The following is a 21,794-nucleotide window of genomic DNA, read 5'->3' as shown; positions in this document are numbered from 1 at the left end:
GGAAAGTCTGAAACGCCCATACAACCGGAGAAATTTTGCAGATACTTTTTCTCGAGGTACTAGTTCTGTTTGGCAACAGTCTCCTACCCAAGAGAGGTCATCTAGCAAGCCACAGGCAAGTGCTACATCTATGGCTTCTTCGCGACCTAGTCGGCCGTATTCTCCACCTCGACATGTTTCTGAAATGTCATCTTCACGGCCTACTCGCCCATATTCACCCCCTCGGCGTGGTTCAGATAAACCTTCTGATTCTTCAAAATTCACAGTTCGGTGCTACTCATGCAATGGATTTGGACATATCAGTGCCCAATGTCCCAGCCGTTTGGTTGCTTTTATTGATAAGGATTCTCCTATACCATATATTCCCAAAGAGCAACTTGGTTCTGACACAGTCGATTTAAGAGAAGAGCGTGCAACAGGTGAAGTCAATGACACTCTCAGTGACGATGACCAACATCCTTTTTATGTCATTCGTCATGTGTTGACCACTCAAAAGGCCACTGAAAATGAAGATTGGCGTCGCAGTAGTATTTTTCAGACTCGTGTGAAGTGCAATGATCAGTTGCTAACCTTAGTCATTGATGGAGGCAGTTGCACTAATGTTGTCTCTGAAGACGCTGTTCGTAAGCTGGGATTGAATACAGAACCACATCCTAATCCTTACAAGGTTGCTTGGGTGAACAACACTAATCTCAAAATCACAGATAAGTGCTTGGTCACATATTCTATTGGCGGATTTAAGGATACAGTCCAATGTGATGTCCTCCCTCTGAAGGTGTGCCATATCCTTCTTGGTCGACCTTGGTTGTTTGATAAGAAAGTGCAGCATTGTGGCTATGCCAATACCTATGCCTTCAAGCATGCCAACAAGACTATGAAGTTTCATCCTGCCAAAGATCTCCCTGAAATTAAGCTCAAGAAGATGGTGGGATCATTCCTCATTCAGCGTATTCCTTCAGACGGTCTCCTCGGTCCTTTCCCTAACTCGACGGAGTCTAGTTCTTTTCAGAGGAGGAGAGTTGATGCAGATATGGCTGCCCTTTCTTGGTTGGACCAGCATGACCGGCTTTGGAAGCCAAGAGCCAAGAAGAACCGGTCCAACCCAGGGTTTTGGTCCAACAAGGGTTGGAAATAAAATTAGTAGTTTACCCAGTATTTTATTTCATGCTTTTAGTTTTCAAACTTGAACGTAGGAGTAGGATTTATTTCCTTGCTTTGGTTTCCTTTTATAGTTGTTTCCTAGTTTAGGCTAGTTTCCATCCCAGTTAAGTTTCTAATTTCATGTTCCTATTTTTCTATATATTGGTTGTAATCGACTGAAGATTTGGAGAGCAATTTGATTATTGAATGAACGTGTTAGTGTGATCCTCCTTTTCCCCCTCTCTACTCTGATTTCCCTTCCCTTCCCTAAGGTTCTCTATCGACAGGTCAAACTGAGATGTTTCTTGATGTGATTTGACTCTCAGCATGAATGTTATGTAATCGGAAAATAAAAGAGATGATACACGTATCCAAACAATGATTAAATAGATAGCAGCAAGCTTGAACTGAATCAGATGCAGCAGCACTTACTTGAAGGGGAGAAAACAGATCAAGATAAGAAAGAGAAAATAACTATGGCATCCCACCAAAGAAGGTACATAATCTCACTGCCCTCCAAGGATATCTCACATTCTCACCCATTACTGAATCACTCGACAACCATTGAAGAAGACTTCACAGCTTTATTAATCTCTTAATTGTATCTGTGAGCCAATGGCTCTTACAAGCTATTTAAAGAGAAAACTAATAACAGTCCTAATCTGAATAGAAAGTAAAATCCTATTGCTAATAGCCATAGTTGTCATGGCGTCAAATCGATCCAAGGCGGTGGAGGGGTGGCTAATCGATTTGGCGATGAATCACCTGTTATGGCGTTGCCATGGCGGTCAAATCGCCCACGCGTCATTTTTTATTTTCTCTATTTTCTAAAGTTATTTAGGGCCTGTTTGATAACGTAATCAGAAACGTGTTTCTGTGTTTTCTTGTTCTCAGAAACAAAGAAACGGCATAAATACCGTTTGGTAAAAGTGTTCTGTTCCACTTGTTTCTTGAAACATAAATTGAAATTTATAACAATTGATGCTCCAAGAAACATGAATGACGAAACAAGTTTTACTTGTTTCGCTCGTTTCTCGAAACAAAATTGGGGTACAAACAATCGATCGACCACGGGGTACAAACAATCGATCGACTACAGACCCTTCTTCATCTCGTTGGTGGAACACCTTTCATCGTCACCCTCTTCATCACTGTCGCTGCTCGGTGCGGCTACGAGGAGCTCTCGAAGACTGCTACCGCTCAGACAAGAAACGTTCGTCTCTCTCTCTTTGGCCTTACTTCAACCTCATGGAACGGATGGAATTTGGGTCATTCCCGATCGGGGCCCTTCCCATTGCCGCCATCGATCTGCATCGTAATAGATTGGGGTGGACTGGGGAATTGCAGGGAGGGCGGAGGTGGGAGCAAGGGGGAGGAGTTGGGGAGCCCTTTGCTTATGAAACTAAACCTAGTTCAGAGGATGGATTCTTCGTCTCCGGCACCGATGGGGATCTCAAACTCAGTTCACAAAATGGGTTCTCGATCTTTAGATCTGATGGCCTTACGGCTGACTCCGCCATGGCATCCGAGCCTTCTGCAGCCCCTCTAGCCAAGCTTTAGCACAGCCCGTTGTAGGCCCTCATAGCCAGCAACCCCCTTACCCGTTTCACTTTCTCTCTCTACTCTCTCTCTCTAGGGTTTATTTCATATACAAAGTTCACACGCGTCTCTGCAAATCGAAACTTGAAAGGCAAAGGAACTGCAAGTGGAGAATCTGTACCAGTACAATCCAGAGTTATTCGGCAAAGGAAGCGACGGAATCCGGCAATTTCAGGAGTATAAGAGGGTAAGATTTGCATCAGGAAATAGCCACAGAGAGAGAGAGAGAGAGAGAGAGAGAGAGAGAGAGAGAGAGAGAGAGAGAGAGAGAGAGAGAGAGAGAGAGGATATGGTGATGTGGGGGTCGCCGCAGATTTACGACGGATGGGAGAGTTGAGGTGAACGCTGGGTCGGGGGTGAAAGCGAGAGAGGGAGGAGATGCAGACTGCTTGTGAGCCTTATGGGTCCAGAACCTCATGGTTCCAGAAACAAGAATTATCAAACACCTCTCTTACCTGTTTCTGTTTCCAGAAACAACAATTTCTGTTTCTGCCGTTTCTTGGAACAGAAACGGTAGAAATGTTATCAAACGGGCCCTTAGTATGCTACTTTTTTATTTCCCCTATTTTCTAAAGTTATTTAGCATGCTATAAACCTACAATATATACCCTATAACATATAAAACGAACATTAAGCAACATCAAATCATCAAAAATCAACATAGCCCTATCAAAATCACCCTGCATTTTACAAAAAAATCGACCGTCTAGTGAATCAGGCGTGACCTGGCGTCCATGGCGACGCCTATCAGCCAATGGCGACCGCCATTTGTGAGTCATGTAAATCGTTGCACTGCCATGAACTTCTTTTTCAGCCAGGACTCCAAATCGCCGCCTTGGCGACGCCTAGGCGACACCATGACAACTATGCTAATAGCAAACGCAGCTGTAAAAAGAAACATAAATCTAGAAGAGAAGATCCCACACGCAGGTGAGAGTGTTCCAAACTAGCTAAACAACTTAAAATAAAAGCCTAAATAAACTAATGAAGCAAATCCCGTTTTCCTACATTCTACCCATATCTTAGGCCCTTTACAATGAAAACATATGGGATCAAAGGTTCAACCCATACATAACCCAACCCAAAGCTTATTTCCAAGAAAATAAGTCTGTTAGGTGATTTTTCTGCATCACTGATTTTTCCACTGGTCTACTTAAGATGTTAATCATTTTGTAGGTTCTGCCCTCTTGCTTGAGCACCACTCGTGCTGTTGCCTAATCAGTAGATCATCCTTTTTTTTTTTTTTTACTTGGATTTCCTCTTGGAAGTACTTACACTTTTTGCTCTCTGCTTCTAAAGTCTATGACTGCGTTTAACTCTTTCTCTTGCAATGAATTAACACTAAAATAGAAACTCCTTTTGTTGAGAAAGTAGTTTGTGGGGGCAATCATTAAGAAAGTTGTTCTAGAGCCCTGGCGGGCATTTTGTTTTTCTTCTGAAAGTTCTGAAGAAAATATCACAAGTTTTATCTAACTAAGCTTCATTTCTCATTTCTAGGAGGCTTTTTCTCTCTGTGATCCAAAGGTGATTGAGGTGAGTTGAATGGTCCTCCTCTTTACAAAAGTTGTGCATGATAGCGTCTCTCATGTCTCATTGGTTGCTTTATTTTCTGCTTTCAGATGATTGATAATGTCCCAATACTCCAAATAGACACAGTGTGGTGTTATTTTATGCTCAGAGACATCTCATGGCTCTCAATGGCGGGAGTACGCCTTGCAAAAGCTAGAGAAGGACTTGAACGTGCACATGGGAAAGACTCCAGCCGTGTTAGGCTTCTTCAACAAGGTTATCATCCAGAGATTCCTCTGTAAGTATTTCCCTGGTTGCTCACTGATATTTTTCTCATCCTTGCTTTACAAGCTATTTTGTCTGTTTGCTAGTTGAATTAATTTTTTTTTTCTTTTATTATCATTTTTCTAGGTATCTACGACTACAGCTCTTAGAAGGTGTGGTTGCTTATCACAGTAACCAGTTTGATAAATCTCGAAAGGCGTTGACCTCTGCACAAGCTAAATACCTCCAGGTTTCTTGGTCTTTATTAACTATATTAGGCTTTATTCTCTAGAGATGTATCGCATATGTCTTTAATGCTATCAGAAATGCCCAAATCTGGTCAAGAAGACGTTTTGTATAGAAAAGTGTAATGTGGGACTAGATTGGACACCCAACTAGACCCAAATCTGCAGGAACTTTTAGACTAAAGAACAACCAAAACCAGCAGCAACTTATAGCAGAAGATCAGACCTCAACAACAAACCAGATTTGACAATCGATCTCAATAAACAGTAACCAGATTTGAAATAATTCAGCCGCAGTTTTAGGACTAAAAGCCAGAGATTTTAATAACAATCCAAGGCCTCCAATAGGTTCAGATTAACATATGCTAGCAGTCCAGAATTTCACAGCAACACAGAACAGAAAACAGAACCTAAATCTGGACAGAAAACCTATCGGCCAGAATTGTAAACCCAGAAAACAAACCAAAAAACTTGGTCTGATCAGCTCCCAACTGGGATCGAGTCCTCCTCTTGATAAACCGAACAATCAACCAAAATTACCAAGCCATCGGGTGGCCATAACTCCCAACAGAATGGGTTGACAGAATAGGGGAAAACAGAGAAGTTAACCCAGAAAATATGCAGAGAATTTAGATCACTTACCTGAACTGTTGGAGAAGAGATTCAATAAGAAAACCAGATAATAAAAGACCCACCCAGGCTTCTCGCCTCAGAGTGTCGATCGGATCACACACCAATCCCTAACCCTTGATCAAACACAAAGGCACAGCCATGGAGAAACCAGCGCCAGCAGCATAAGCCTTTTTTTTTTTAATTGTCAAAATCGTGGCTCATAAAGGAGCCCTCTTCTTTATTTATAATGATGGGGAGAGTTTACAAATAATAGCAACTCAGAGTTACTAAATCTGAGTTACTAAAAACTGACTACAAGAAGTTTCTAAAAACTGAAAATTGGAATCTAATGAAAATAGAAACTAGTCTTAAACAGAAATTAGAAACTAAATTAGGACTTCAAAATAGAAACTAAATAAGAAATTATTAAGCAACTAATAATTCCCATCAGCAGCCCAAATCGTGGGCTCACTTGGACCAAATCTGGGTCGACCCATTCAGCCACTTGGGTCGACCTTGGTCTTGGTTCTCCTTGTGTAAATCCTTGTCGGTATTGCATCAGTTCTCCCCGGCTTGAAAACATTCGACTCCGACGAATGGATAAGGGACATGTAGCGTTCATACAAGTCGGGATCAAGCCTATCAACAACATGAATCCAAGTACAATCACTATGGGGACGGCCTTTTCACTTGACAAGAAAAGTGTGATAACCGGTGCCACGACGGGAAGTGATGAGTAGCGATAAGGGTTTACACAAGGAGAACCAAGACCAAGGTCGACCCAAGTGGCTGACTGGGTTGACCCAGATCTGGTCCAAGTCAGCCCACGATTTGGGCTGCTGATGGGGTTACTAATTAGTTATTTAGTTTCTATTTTGAAGTCCTAAATTAGTTTTTAATTTCTGTCAAAACTAGTTTCTATTTTCATTAGATTCCAATTTTCAGTTTTTAGTAACTTCTTGTAATCAGTTTTTAGTAACTCCGAGTTACTATTATTTGTAAACCCTCTCCATCATTATAAATAAATAAGAGGGCTCTTTTATGAGCCACGATTTGACAATTAAACAAAAGAATTTCATGTTGCTGCCGCTGGGTGATCTCCATGGTTGTTCCTTGTGTTTGATCGAGGAAGAAGGGTTTGGTGTCTGATCCAAACGATTCCTTGCGGTGTGAAGTCCAGGAGGGCTTCACAATTAACTCCATACTGCTCTTTAATTACTCTCAAGTTTTGTTTTCATAGATCTGTTACTGCTCAGAACAGGTATGTTAATTTTTTCTGCCCAAAAATTCTGAAAAAGTACCTCTCGGCCTCTTTTGCTGGAGCTAGTTCCAGCCCTTGTTTAGGCCTCAGATTGAGGTCGATTGTTCCTCTGACCTTCCTTGTGGATCGACCCTAAGGAGGATTGGTTCTGAGTTGTCGTTTGGAAGATATTCAAAATCTTCGGATTTTTGTCCTGCAGTGCATCTGTCAGAAATTTTAACAGAATCAATATTCTGAACTGTTCATTATGTTCTGCTGTTTTCTGCTATTGTTTTTGGACTGTTGCCTTTATTAATACTCCTAGATAATAGTCCCTTGGATCTACTGAAATCTGGGTTAGAAAGTGTTGAACACTATGATCGATAGTTGCTGATATTCTTTAACCTGTGGTCTGAGTTTGCACTGCTGGAATATAAATCTGCCGTGGATTATTGTGGATATTGTTTGGTTGTTCTTAGATTCAAAAGTTCATGTAGATTGAGACTTGGTTAGACCCCTACCCTAGTCTACATTAAGTGGTATCAAAGCATGGCTGAGAACAACAACCCCACCCTAGCTTCTCTTATGGAGATGCTACAGACTATGAGGACTGAGATGAAGGCTGAACAGTAAGCCTTACGGACTGAATTGAAGGCTGAATTGGATGCCAGGTTGTTGAATGAAGAGACCTCACCACAACAGCCTACTGGCGATTCACGTACAACACCCGAAGTGGAAACCCCATTGAATGTAGTTGCTCAGTTGACTAACAGGAGAGCAAACCCTAATTTGAGAGCACCATAGAGGGTTCCAGTAGCATAACCTACTTTTGAAGAGCATGTAAGAGGATATTTTGAGATTGAGCGTCCTGTGCAACAGAGGTATTCTGGAGATTCACAGAAGGTCAAGCTCGATCTGAAGGAGTTTGATGGGAGATATGACCCCCAATTGTTCTATGATTGGGTAGTGGCACTGGACGACTATTTTGACTATTATGAGTTACCTGAGGAACGGAAGATGAAACTAGCTCGTGCAAAGCTAGTTGGGGCTGCTCGTGAGTGGTGGAGGACCTATGAGCTAGAGTTAGAAGACCGTGGTAGAGAACCTACTAGTTGGGAGGAGATGAAGCTTGAGCTATCAGATAAATACTTGCCACGCAACTTCAGAGCTCGCATACAAGACCAGTTGAACTCTCTTCGTCAAGGGTCTATGACTGTTGCCAAGTACATGAACAAGTTTGACGCACTTTATTCTCGTACAGGCATAAGGGAGAATGAAAGGCAACTGTTATCTCGGTTTCAACTGGGATTGCGAGCTAAAATCAACAGGGGTATCGGAGTTGTTGATGTGCACTCAGTGAGGGATTGTTTTGACAAGGCCCTACGAGCAGAGGAGCTTCTAACATAGCCAGTTAGAAGGTTTGGTTTTTAAGTTGGGAAGGTAAAGAATTTTTTAGCCACTAAACCTAGTAGCTCAGCACCTCCAAAGTCCACTTTTCCTCCACGAGTGGATCATAAAGGAAAGGCACTCATGACAGGTGGTAATAAGGTACAATGTTTCCATTGCCAAGAGGTAGGACATTTTGCTAAGTCTTATCCGCATAAGCAGAGGGGTTAATGCAGTAGCTAAGGTCGAGGACTCCAATGAGGAGGATGAGTCAGCTCTTCACCCCTATCTTTTAGATGATGATGATGATGATGATGATTGTGGATATGACTATGATATGAAAAACATTAATGAGGATGATACTTAGGGAATAAATATTGTTACTCGTATATTGGTGGCTGAAACTAAAGGAGATGATTGGCGACGTAATTGCATATTTTACAGCCGCATGAAGTCAGGTGAGCACACTTGTCAGATTATCATTGATAGTGGCAGCTGTGTCCACGTTGTTTCTGAAGCCTTTGCGAAGAAAGCAACCTTGAAAGCTGACCCACATCCTAAGTTTTATAAGGTATCCTTGCTGAATGGTAATACTTTAGAGGTGAATAAGAGGTGCTCAGTTTCTTTGAAACTTTACCGATATGAAAAGAAAGTTTGGTGTGATGTGATCCCAATGAAACTCACAGATGTATTGCTTGGTTGCCCCTGGATGTATGACAATGATGTCATGGTTGGAGGGAAGAATCTGTGTACTTTTATGTGGAAGGGTGTTCCTACAAATTTCTATCCGGTAAATGTGTCGGCTGAAATACGGCGAAAGAGATCCCTAATGTCAAATTAGAAGGACATTGATAATGAGAAGAAGGTAGTAGCTATGCCCACAAAGGAGTTGCTAGCTATTCCCCACAAACAGTTCTTACGCACAAGTCATGAGACTGGAATGGTTATGGCACTTGTTACTAGGCAAGTCATTCCCCAACCTGAGGTAACACATAGTGCACCTATCAGAGAACTATCTGATTTTTCTGACTTAAGTCCTTGATGATCTCCCAGATGAGTTGCCTCCCATGAGAGACATACAACATGCTATTGACTTGGTACCTGGTTTGGTTTTACCCAACCTTCCTGCTTACAGACTTAGTCCTACTGATCATGCTGAGCTGAAACGGCAAGTGGATGAGTTACTGCAGAAGGGCTTTATTGAGGAGAGCTTAAGTCCTTGTGCAGTACCAACTTTATTCACGCTAAAGAAGGATGGTTCTTGGCGTATGTGTGTGGACAGCTGTGCTATCAACAAGATAACAGTCAAGTATAGGTTTCCTATACCACGACTAGATAATATGTTGGATATGCTGTCTGGGGCAAAGGTCTTTTCCGAGTTAGATTTGAGGAGTGGCTATCATTAGATTCGCATCCGTTCTGGGGATGAGTGGAAGACCGCCTTTAAGACCAATGGTGGCTTATATGAGTGGAAAGTCATGCCTTTTGGTCTGACGAATGCACCTAGTACCTTTATGAGGGTGATGACACAGGTCCTTCGTCCTTTCATTGGTCGCTTTTTGGTTGTTTATTTTGATGACATTCTAATATACAGTAAGAACCATGAAGAGCATATGGATCACTTGAGGCAAGTCTTGAGAGTACTCCGTGCTGAGAAGTTATACATTAATCTCAATAAGTATTCCTTCGTGCTACCCAAGGTTGTATTCCTTGGATTTATAGTGTCATCAAAGGGGGTTGAAGTTGATCTGGAGAAGATCAAGAGCATCACTGATTGGCCCACTCCTAAGACACTAACAAAAGTCCGTAGCTTCCATGGGTTGGCTTCCTTCTACAGGAGATTTATTCGGAACTTCATTGCAGTTATGACACCCATCACTGAATGTATGAAGTCGAGTAAAGGGAAGTTTGAATGGACAGCTGCAGCAACCAAAACCTTCGCTCTTGTGAAGAGGAAGATGACAGAGGCACGCATCTTACGCCTACCAGATTTTGACAGAGTATTTGAGGTAGCTACAGATGCTTCACATGTTGGGCTGGGAGGAGTGATAATGCAAGGATGCCCCATCGCTTTTTATAGTGAGAAATTGAATGAGGCCAATAAGCACTATTCGACTTATGATCTGGAGTTGTATGCAGTCGTCCAAATGCTATGCCATTGGAGGCACTACCTCATTGGTAAGGAGTTCATTTTGTACATTGATCATGAGGCCTTGAAGCACCTTCACTCACAGAAGTTGATTAGCCACAGACATGCCAAATGGGTAGCCTACTTGCAGGAATTTGTATTTGCTGTGAAGTACAAGGCGGGAAAAGAGAATACAGTGGCTGATGCACTTAGCCGGAAAGTGCTCACCCTTAACACATTTTCAGCACATGTTTTAACATAGAACAGATACGAGGTGAGTACACATCTGATTCTGATTTCAGCACTGTCTTTATGGAGTTAAAACAAGGTGGGCAGCACCTAAAGTACTCTATTCATGATGGGTACTTGTTCTTTGGTACACAGCTTTATATTGCAAACTCTTCCCTACGTCATCACATCATACGGGAGTTACATGGAGGAGGATTAGGAGGACATTTTGGGAAAGATAAGACTCTTGATTGATCGATATTATTGGCCATGCATTGCAAAGGATGTCGATCATGTGACCAAGAGATGCCTTGCATGTCAATTGGCAAAGGGGGGAAAACAGAACACAGGTTTATACTCTCCACTACCCATTCCTTATGCACCGTGGCTTGATGTTAGCATGGATTTTGTTCTTGGACTACCTCCTACTAGAGAACGATATGATTCTATTATGGTGGTTGTGGATCATTTCTCTAAGATGGCTCATTTTATACCTTGTCGTAAGACTTTTGATGCTTATCAGGTTGGAAAGTTCTTCTTCAAGGAAATAGTACGACTACATGGGCTGCCAACTAGTATTGTGTCTGACCGTGATGTTAAGTTCATGAGTTATTTTTGGAAGACATTGTGGTTGAAGACAAATACGAAGCTAAACTTTTCAACTGCATTTCATCCAAAGACAGACAGACAGACAGAGGTTGTGAACCGTAGCTTGGGAAACTTGTTGAGGTGTTTGGTTCGAGACTATGAGAAGACATGGCCTTCTATTCTTGACATTACAGAATTTGCCTACAACAGCTCAGTGAATAGGACAACTGGTCGTACTCCTTTTGAGATCTTGCTTGGAGTTCAACCTAAGCGGCTTATTGACCTTATGTCCCTCCCACCCCAGGCTCGAGGTAGTATTGAAGCTGATGAGTTCTTGTGTCATATCACTGAGGTGCATGCCAACGTCCGACGACGTATTGCCTTGAACAATGAGGTGTATAAGGCTTCTGCTGATCGTCATCGGCGTTATGTGGAGTTCAAACCCGGGGACATGGTGATGATTCGAGTAAATCCTGAACGGTTTCAGACGGGTGTCAATACCAAGTTACATCCACGAAAGATGGGTCCCTACAAGGTGCTGAAATGTATAGGACCTAATGCTTATGTGCTTGAGCTGCCTGATGACATAACCATAAGCAACTTGTTTAATGTGGCTGATCTTCATCTTTATGTTGGGCATCATTCGGATGATGGAGACACAGAACAAATGCTAAGGTTGCCCCAACTGAAGCCACCGACTTCTAAAGTTATTGAAGACGTCTTGGATGATAATTACAAGACCTCTTAATGTAGGCTAGGGTAGGGGTCTAACTAAGTCTCAATCTACAGGAACTTTTGAACCTAAGAACAACCAAACAATACCCACAATAATCCACGGCAGATTTATATTTCAGTAGTGCAAACTCAGACCACAGGTTTAAGAATATCAGCAACTATCGATCACAGTGTTCAATACTTTCTAACCCAGATTTCAGTAGATCCAAAGGACTAATATCTAGGAGTATTAATAAAGACAGCAGTCCAAAAACAATAGCAGAAGACAGCAGAACAGAATGAACAGTTCAGAATATCGATTCTGTTAAAATTTCTGACAGATGCACTATAGGACAAAAATCCGGAGATTTTGAATATCTTCCAAACGACAACTCAGAACCAGTCCTCCATAGGGTCGATCCACAAGGAAGGTCAGAGGAACAATCAACCTCAATTTGAGGCGTCAACAAGGGCTGGAACTAGCACTAGCAAAAGAAGCCGAGACGTACTTTTTTAGAATTTTTGGGCAGAAAAAATTAACATACCTGTTCTGAGCAGTAGTAAATCTATGAAAACAAAGCTTGAGAGTAATTAAATAGCAGTATGGAGTTACTTGTAGAGCCCTCCTGGACTTCACACCGCAAGGAGTTGTTTGGATCAGACACCAAACCCTTCTTCCTCGATCAAACACAAAGAACAGCCATGGAGATCACCCAGCAGCAGCAACATGAAATTCTTTTGTTTAATTGTCAAATCGTGGCTCATAAAAGAGCCCTCTTATTTATTTATAATGATGGGGAGGGTTTACAAATAATAGTAACTCGGAGTAACTAAATCTAAGTTATTAAAAACTGAAAATTTGAATCTAATGAAAATAGAAACTAGTTTTGAAAGAAATTAGAAACTAATTTAGGACTTCAAAATAGAAACTAAATAACTAATTAGTAACCCCATCAGCAGCCCAAATCGTGGGCTGACTTGGACCAGATCTAGGTCGACCCAGTCAGCCACTTGGGTCGACCTTGGTCTTGGTTCTCCTTGTGTAAACCCTTGTCGGTACTGCATCAGCTCTCCCCAGCTTGAAAACATTCGACTCAGACGATTGGATAAGGGACATGTAGCGCTCATACAAGTCGGGATCAAGCCTCTTGAAATCATCAGCATGAATCCAAGTACAGTCACTATGGGGACGGCCTTTCCACTTGACAAGAAAAGTGTGATAACTAGTGCCATGACGGGAGGTCTAGTAATTATCATCCAAGACGTCTTCAATAACTTTAGAAGTGGGTGGCTTCAGTTGGGGCATCCTCAGCATTTGCTCCGTGTCTCCATCATCTGAATGATGCCCAACATAAAGGTGAAGGTCAGCCACATTAAACACGCTGCTTATGGTCATGTCATTAGGCAGCTCAAGCACATAAGCATTAGGTCCTATACGTTTCAACACCTTGTAGGGACCCATCTTTCGTGGATGTAACTTGGTATTGACACCCGTCTGAAACGGTTCAGGATTTACTCGAATCATCACCATGTCCCCGGGTTTGAACTCCACATAATGCCGATGACGATCAACAGAAGCCTTATACACCTCATTGTTCAAGGCAATACGTCGTCGGACGTTGGCATGCACCTCAGTGATATGACGCAAGGACTCATCAGCTTCAATACTACCTCGAGCCTAGGGTGGGAGGGACATAAGGTCAATAAGCCGTTTAGGTTGAACTCTAAGCAAGATCTCGAAAGGAGTACGCCCAGTTGTCCTATTCACTGAGCTGTTGTAGGAAAATTCTGCAATGTCAAGGATAGAAGGCCATGTCTTCTCATAGTCTCGAACCAAACACCTCAACAAGTTACCCAAGCTACGGTTCACAACCTCTGTCTGTCCGTTTGTCTTTGGATGAAATGCAGTTGAAAAGTTCAGCTTCGTATTTGTCTTCAACCACAATATCTTCCAAAAATAACTCATGAACTTAACATCACGGTCATACACAATACTAGTTGGCAGCCCATGTAGTCGTACTATTTCCTTGAAGATGAGCTTTCCAACCTGATAAGCATCAAAAGTCTTACGACAAGGTATAAAATGAGCCATCTTAGAGAAACGATCCACAACCACCATAATAGAATCATATCATTCACTAGTAGGAGGTAGTCCAAGAACAAAATCCATGCTAACATCAAACCACGGTGCATAAGGAACAGGTAGTGGAGAGTATAAACCTGTGTTCTGTTTTCCCCCCTTTGCCAACTTACATGCACGGCATCTCTTGGTCACATGATCGACATCCTTTGCAATGCATGGCCAATAATATAGATCAATCACCTGTGCAAGAGTCTTATCTTTCCCAAAATGTCCTCCTAATCCTCCTCCATGTAACTCCCGTATCATGTGATGATGTAAGGAAGAGTTTGGGATCCAAAGCCGTGTGCCAAAGAACAAGTACCCATCATGAATAGAGTATTTTAGGTGTTGCCCAACCTATTGTAACTCCATAAAAATAGTGCTAAAATCAGAATCATATGCGTACTCACCTCGTATCTAATCTATGTTAATAACATGTGCTGAAAATGTGTTAAGTGTGAGCACTTTCCGGCTAAGTGCCTCAGCCATTGTATTCTCTTTTCCTGCCTTGTACTTCATAGCAAATACAAACTCTTACAAATAGGCTACCCATTTGGCATGTCTGTGCCTATTCTGTGGATGAAGGTGCTTCAAGGCCTCATGATCAGTGTACAAAATGAACTGCTTACCAATGAGATAGTGTCTCCAATGGCGTAGCACTTGGACGACCGCATACAACTCCAGATCATATGTCGAATAGCGCTTCTTGGCCTCATTCAATTTCTCGCTATAGAAAGCGATTGGGTGTCCTCCTTGCATTATCACTTCTTCTAGCCCAACATGTGAAGCATCTGTAGCTACCTTAAATACTCTGTCAAAATCTGGTAGGTGTAGGATGGGTGCCTCTATCATCTTCCTCTTCACTAGAGCGAAGGCTTTGGTCGCTGCAGCTGTCCATTCAAACTTCCCTTTACTCGACTTTATTTATTCAATGATGGGTGCCATAACTGTACTGAAGTTCCGAATAAATCTCCTGTAGAAGGAAGCCAACCTATGGAAGCTACAGACTTCTGTTAGTGTTTTAGGTGTGGGCCAATCAGTGATGCTCTTGATCTTCTTCGGATCAGCTTCAACCCCCTTTGATGACACTATAAATCCAAGGAATACAACCTTGGGTAGCATGAAGGAACACTTCTTGAGATTAATGTATAACTTCTTAGCACGGAGTACTCTCAAGACTTGCCTCAAGTGATCCATATGCTCTTCTTGGTTCTTACTGTATATTAGAATGTCATCAAATTAAACAACCAAAAAGTGACCAATGAAGGGACGAAGGACCTATGTGGCTATGTCATAACCCTCATAAAGGTACTAGGTGCATTCGTCAGACCAAAAGGCATGACTTTCCACTCATATAAGCCATCCTTGGTCTTAAAGGTAGTCTTCCCCTCGTCCCCAGAACGGATGCGAATCTGATGATAGCCACTCCTCATATCTAACTTGGACAAGACCTTTGCCCCAGACAGCATATCCAACATCTCATCTAGTCGTGGTATAGGAAACCTATACTTGACTGTTATCTTGTTGATAGCATGGCTGTCCACACACATACGCCAAGAACCATCCTTCTTTGGCGTAAGTAAAGCTGGTACTACACAAGGACTTAAGCTCTCCTCAATGAAGCCCCTTTTTTAGTAACCCATCCACTTGCCGTTTCAGATCAGCATGCTCAGTAGGACTAAGTCCGTATGCGCCAAGGTTGAGTTAAACCGAACTAGGTACCAAATCAATAGCATGCTGTATGTCTCGCATGGGAGGCAACTCATCTGGGAGATCATCAGGGACTAAGTTGGAAAAATCAGATAGGAGCTCTGTGATAGGTGCACTATGCGTCCTCAGGTTGGGGAGTGATTTCCCTGGTAACAAGAGCCATAATCATTCTAGTCTCATGACTTGTGCGTAAGAACTGCTTGCGGGGAATAGCTAGCAACTCCTTTGTGGGCATAGCTACTACCTTCTTCTCCATGTCGATGTCCTTTTGATTTGACCTTAGAGACTTCCGTCGTCGTATTTCAGCCGGCACGTTTACCGGATAGAAGTTGTAGGCACAGCCTTCCATTTGAAAGTACACAGATTTTTCTTCTTTCAAACCATGGCATCATTGTCATACATCCAGGGACGACCAAGTAAGACATCTGTGAGTTTCATTGGAATCACATCACACCAAACTTTCTCTTCATACGGGTAAAGTTTTAGAGGAATTGAGCACCTCTTGTTCACCTCTATACCATTCAACAAGGATACCTTATAAGGCTGAGGGTGAGGGTTAGATTTCAATTATAATTTGACAAGTATGCTCACCTGACTTCATACGACTGTAGAATATGCAGTTACGTCGCCAATCCTCTTCTTTGATTTCAACCACCAATATGCGAGTAACAATATGTATTCCCTGAGTGCCATCCTCATTAGTGTTCTCCATGTCATAGTCATATCCACCTTTTAGTGTTCTCCATGTCATAGTCATATCCACCTTCATCATCATCATCCAATGGATAGGGATAAAGAGCCGACTCATCCTCCTCATTGGAGTCTTCAATCTCAGCTACTACATTAACCCTCTTCTTGTGTGAACAAGATTTAGCAAAATGTCCAACTTCTTGGCAATGGAAACACTATCTTATTATTACCTGTGATGGGTGCCTTTCCTTTGTGATCAGCCCGTGGAAGAAAAGTGGACTTTGGAGGTGTTGAGCTACTAGGTTTAGTGGTTGAAAAATTCTTCTTTACCTCCCCAGCTTGGAAACCAAACCTTCTAACTGGTTGTGCTATAAGCTCCTTTGCTCGTAGGGCTTTGTCAAAACAATCCTTTACTGAATACATCAACCACTTCGATTCCCATGTTGATTTTAGCTCGCAATCCCAGTCGAAACCGAGATAACAGTTGCCTTTCATTCTCCTTTATGCCTGTACAAGAATAAAGTGTGTCAAACTTGTTCATGTACTTGGCAACAGTCATAGACCCTTGGCGAAGAGAGTTCAGCTGGTCTTGTATGCGAGCTCTGAAGTTGCGTGCCAAGTATTTATTTGATAGCTCAAGCTTCATCTCCTCCCAACTAGTAGGTTCTCTACCACGGTCTTCCAACTCTAGCTCATAGGTCCTCCACCAATCACGAGCAGTCCCAACTAGCTTTGCATGAGCTAGTTTCATCTTCCGTTCCTCAGGTAACTCATAATAGTCAAAATAGTCGTCCAATGCCACTACCCAATCATAGAACAATTCGGGGTCATGTCTCCCATCAAATTCCTTCAAATCGAGTTTGACTTTCTGTGAATCTTCAGAGTACCTCTGTTGCACGGGACGCTCAGTCTCAAAATATCCTCTTACGTGCTCTTCAAAAGTAGGTTGTGTTACCAGAACCCTCTGTGGTGCTCTTAGATTAGGGTTTGCTTTTCTGTTAGTCAACTGAGCAACTACATTCAATGGGGTTTCCACTTCGGGTGTTGTACGTGAATCGCTAGTAGGCTATTGTGGTGGGGTCTCTTCATTCAACAACCTGGCATCCAATTCAGGCTTCAATTCAGTCTGTAAGGCTTGCTATTCAGCCTTCATCTCAGTCCCCATAGTCTATAGCATCTCCATAAGAGAAGCTAGGGTGGGGTTGTTTTTCTTAGCCATGCTCTGATACCATTTAATGTAGGACTAGATTGGACACCCAACTAGACTCAAATCTACAAGAACTTTTGGACTAAAGAACAACCAAAACCAGCAGCAACTTATAGAAGATCAGACCTCAACAACAAACCAGATTTGACAATCGATCTCAATAAACAGTAACCAGATTCGAAATAATTCAGCAGCAGTTTAGGACTAAAAACCAGAGATTTTAAAAAATATCCAAGGCCTCCAATAGGTTCAGATTAACATATGCTAGCAATCCAGAATTTCACAGCAACACAGAACAGAAAACAGAACCTAAATCTGGACAGAAAACCCATCGGCCAGAATTGTAAACCCAGAAAACAAACCAAAAAACTTGGTCTGATCAGCTGCCAACTGGGATCGAGTCCTCCTCTTGATAAACCTAACAATCGACCAGAATTACCAAGCCATCGGGTGGCCAGAACTCCCAACAGAATGGGTCGACAGAATAGGGGAAAACAGAGAAGTTAAACCAGAAAATCTGCAGAGAATTTAGATCACTTACCTGAACAGTTGGAGAAGAGATTCAATAAAAAGACCAGATAATAAAAGACCCACCCGGACTTCTCGCCTCAGAATGTCGATCGGATCACACACCAATCCCTAACCCTTGATCAAATACAAAGGTACAGCCATGGAGAAACCAGTGGCAGCAGCATAAGCTTCTTCTTTTTTTTTTTTTTTTTTTTTAATTGTCAAAATTGTGGCTCATAAAAGAGCCCTCTTCTTTGTTTATAATGATGGGGGAAGGTTTACAAATAATAGCAACTCAGAGTTACTAAAAACTGATTACAAGAAGTTACTAAAAACTGAAAATTGGAATCTAATGAAAATATAAATTAGTCTTAAACAGAAATTAGAAACTAACAATGACTTGAAATTAGAAACTAACTTAGGACTTCAAAATAGAAACTAAATAAGAAACTATTAAACTACTAATAATCCCCATCAGCAGCCCAAATCATGAGCTGACTTGGACTAGATCTGGGTCGACCCATTCAGCCACTTGGGTCGACCTTGGTCTTGGTTCTCCTTGTGTAAACCCTTGTTGGTACTGTATCAAAGTGTCCATAATTGTTGTTTTCATGGCTGATTTGTTCTTCAATTTTGTTTTCTCGACGAGAAGAGTAATCAATTACTGACATGTTGTGGATTTAGAATCCATGATTTAGTGCCATCCTACCAGACAAATGTGGAATGCCAAGAGGCATCCTGATCAAATTCTAACCGTCCCCATCTCTAGAACACTAACATGAGCTCGCCATATCTTTATACTAAGTCCTGTTATCTCAAGGAAATACTAGATTAGATGGTTAGGACTAAGATCAGCTCTAAAGCTTGGCCTATGAGTTGTCTTAGGGAACTTCCCCGTTGTGAAGCAATGACATTCAGTTATTATCTTCATGGAATAATTTGCTATCTAGCTGACCGTCTGCTTCCCTTTGTCTTTCTTGTTGTATCTGTATCCATCTTTTCATGCTTTTTTTTTTTTTGCTAAAAACCATCTTTCCATGCTGACCCCACAAACATGTTAAATCCTGTTATCAATTTAGGAGAAATAGTTTATTCAATTTGCTATCTAGCTGACCGTCTGCTTCCCTTTGTCTTTCTTGTTGTATCTGTATCCATCTTTCCATGCGTTTTTTTTTTTTAGCTAAAAACCATCTTTCCATGCTGACCCCACAAACATGTTAAATTCTCTTATCAATTTGGGAGAAATAGTTTATTCAATTTGTTTATTTTTCTTCAGTTTTTCTGATTACAATTTACTCCAATGCCTCCTGCTATATGCAGCTTCAGGTGCCCGATGAAGATTTGTCACTTCTAATGAGCATGGGGTATACAGAACGTGAAGCGAAAAGAGCATTGAGAATGACTAGTCAAGATGTTCAGCGTGCTGTTGATTTTATTGGTGAGGAGAGGAGAAAAAAGGCACAAAGACATGAGGAAGATATTCAGCGAAAGAAGGAAATCATGTAGGGCCACATTCACATACACTATTAACTAAATATTTAATAATTAATATATTTGGTCAATATAATTTGGAGGATTTACAGGGAACAGAAGCGGTATGGAAAGACTCCTCTAAAGAAAGCTGTGGATATGCAGAGATTGAAGGAATTGGTCTTCTTGGGGTAAACATGCTCATTCTCGTTTTATTTATTAAACCGCATCTATCAAGGAAAAGTATCTATGATCAATGTATAGGAAAAAGGAGGGTAGGAAAGGGGGGAAGAGAATTTGATGGGAGATACGGTATACATTTTATCCCTCAGATCACTAAAGCATGCATTTGGCAGATTTAAGAAGGACTTGGCTGCAGAAGCCCTTAGAAGAAATGAAAATGACTTCAACAAGGCCCTGGATGAATTGACAAATCCAGAAACAAAATCTATGATAGAGGTCGTTGCATTCTCTTATTGTCATTTGGCAGCAGATTCTTACTGGATTCTAAGGACCATAATTCCTTCCCCACCCCACTTTCTTTTTCTTCTTTGGATCCATGTAGCCGACCCCATTAAGTTGGGATTAAGGCTGAGATTGTTGTTGTTGCTACTGTTTTTTTTTTTCTTTTTTTTAAAATTTGTTTTCCCCTTCATTGCAGCGCTACATTGAGTCGAAGAAGAATAAAAGACTCAGACAGGGAGTAGATGCTACGATTGAAGAACTTGTATCTATGGGCTTTGAAAGATCAAGAGGTATCCAATACATATTTTAACTGTGTCAGTTTATTTGTTTGTTTAAAAATCAATGTATCTTCTTTCTTGTTCAAAGCCAAGTTTCTTTTTCACTTAATCTGTTAAAAGAAAATTTTATAACTATGTTTTCTTATTGTAGTGGTTGAAGCTGTGCGGGCTTTTGGCACAAAAGAGTTAGCTTTGAATCAGCTGATGGGAGAACCTGTGTCAGATCCCACCGTCTCAAATAATGATGGTATAGCTTCTGCCGCTCCATTAAATGATAACATGGGCTCATCATCTAGCTTGAACAGTGAGGATGCTACACCAGGCATCGATGAACAAGAAAGGGATGTGGAAATGGAAGATACACTAGTGCAAGAATTGACTGGAGATGCATTAGCAGATTATGATATTGAAGTTACAAAAGAAGGAGAAGCTATAAGTGAATACTTGGCTCTGTTGACTTCTATAGGCAAGCAGTGAGAGTTCCCATCTATTATTACTACCTGGATTCTTCAAAACATGCTAATCATATTTTGTGAATAGAATGCTTCAATGTCACTTCATATCCTGGATGGATGGATGCAACTTTTAGTGTCAAATAACATAGTTGTTCGGAATGTAGAGGATGTTGTTCAAGTAATGTAAATAGGATTTTAATGGAATGCTATTTTCTTTTCCAATTATTTGTATAAAATCGTCACCTCTTTTGAAATCTTACATTTGCGAAAATGTGATGATTAATGAACCCTTATTTTAACAACTATTAATCATGATGAATTGACCAATTTTGCATTGCTTACAACCTTTCTCTGTTGTTAAAAATCTATAAATTCTTACTGAGGAAAGCAATTCCTCCTAAATTTCGGGTCTTCAATAAACTTCTGTTTGTTTCAATGTGAAATATTTTCTGAAATTTGGTTTTTGTTTGTTGCCTGTAAAGGGCAGTGAAATCACTTATGAGGAGGAAAAGGAAAATTTTTATAATAAATCAAAAGAAATTTGATTGTAAAGTAGAGTGAAATTTAATATGTTCTCGAGATACTTGAACAATGAGAAAATTATTACAAAAACTTCCACTTTAGTATTGATTTATTCCATTTTCATTTCTTTTATTTCCCTTTCAACAAAACAAAATCAAATAATACTAGTTGTGCAAGTTTGGCTCTGTCCATCAGAACCTGCATTGAGCCCGAATTGGGCCTGAGCTAATATTTCTGACCTTGAGTTAGAGTTGGGCTGGACCAGAGATAAGGTAGCTGAGCCTAATCCGGTCCAGCCTGAACCTGACTTTGACCTTGATTTTAGACACTAGAGAAAACACCATTACATATAGCAGAACAAATGAAAGTCTCAATTATCAAAAGCTTCACTCTTCTGTTTTTTGGTTAGAATCAAAATTACTTCCAAGAGAAGCAAATTAACCTCTTTATTAGGGGTATCAAACGGTGCGGTTTTGGTTATTTGGCTCGATTTTGATTCGGTTTACATTTTGATAAGGGGAAACCAAAACCGCACCGGATAGGAATAAGTTGAAATCAGAATCGTTTTCATCCGATTTCGGTTTTAGCGGTTTTTAATTGGTTTTTGTTGTTCGGTTCACAACCGGTTTACATAGAGTTAATAGTTTCGTTTTAGAAAATGGTTTGCATCCTAACTAGTGTGAATCCTACATATATTAAATTTCCTAAAGAA

General features: G+C 41.1%; 1 protein-coding gene across 1 annotated transcript; it reads left to right on the top strand.

Moving 5' to 3' along the window:
- The first annotated feature begins 4,236 nt into the window (after positions 1-4,236).
- Positions 4,237-20,814, top strand: LOC122083275 (NEDD8 ultimate buster 1-like). The gene is made up of 8 exons (XM_042651023.1): positions 4,237-4,272; positions 4,359-4,546; positions 4,660-4,762; positions 19,213-19,394; positions 19,476-19,553; positions 19,719-19,821; positions 20,024-20,117; positions 20,257-20,814. Exons 2-8 carry the CDS (start codon positions 4,359-4,361, stop codon positions 20,580-20,582), a joined length of 1,074 nt encoding a protein of 357 aa, XP_042506957.1. The 5' UTR covers positions 4,237-4,272; the 3' UTR covers positions 20,583-20,814.
- The last annotated feature ends 980 nt before the right edge of the window (positions 20,815-21,794 follow it).

The sequence above is a fragment of the Macadamia integrifolia genome, chromosome 7 (assembly GCF_013358625.1).
Source record: "Macadamia integrifolia cultivar HAES 741 chromosome 7, SCU_Mint_v3, whole genome shotgun sequence".
Taxonomy (NCBI): Eukaryota; Viridiplantae; Streptophyta; class Magnoliopsida; order Proteales; family Proteaceae; genus Macadamia; species Macadamia integrifolia.
The sequence above is the reverse complement of the archived record's forward strand: the minus strand, read 5'-3'. Positions and strand labels throughout refer to the sequence as shown.

Coding starts and splice junctions, on each gene's coding strand:
- LOC122083275 (XM_042651023.1), top strand. CDS start 4,359: ATGATTGATAATGTCCCAATACTCCAAATAGACACAGTGTGGTGTTAT. Junction 4,547..4,659: donor TATCATCCAGAGATTCCTCT/GTAAGTATTTCC, acceptor TCATTTTTCTAG/GTATCTACGACTACAGCTCT. Junction 19,395..19,475: donor CAGCGAAAGAAGGAAATCAT/GTAGGGCCACAT, acceptor GAGGATTTACAG/GGAACAGAAGCGGTATGGAA.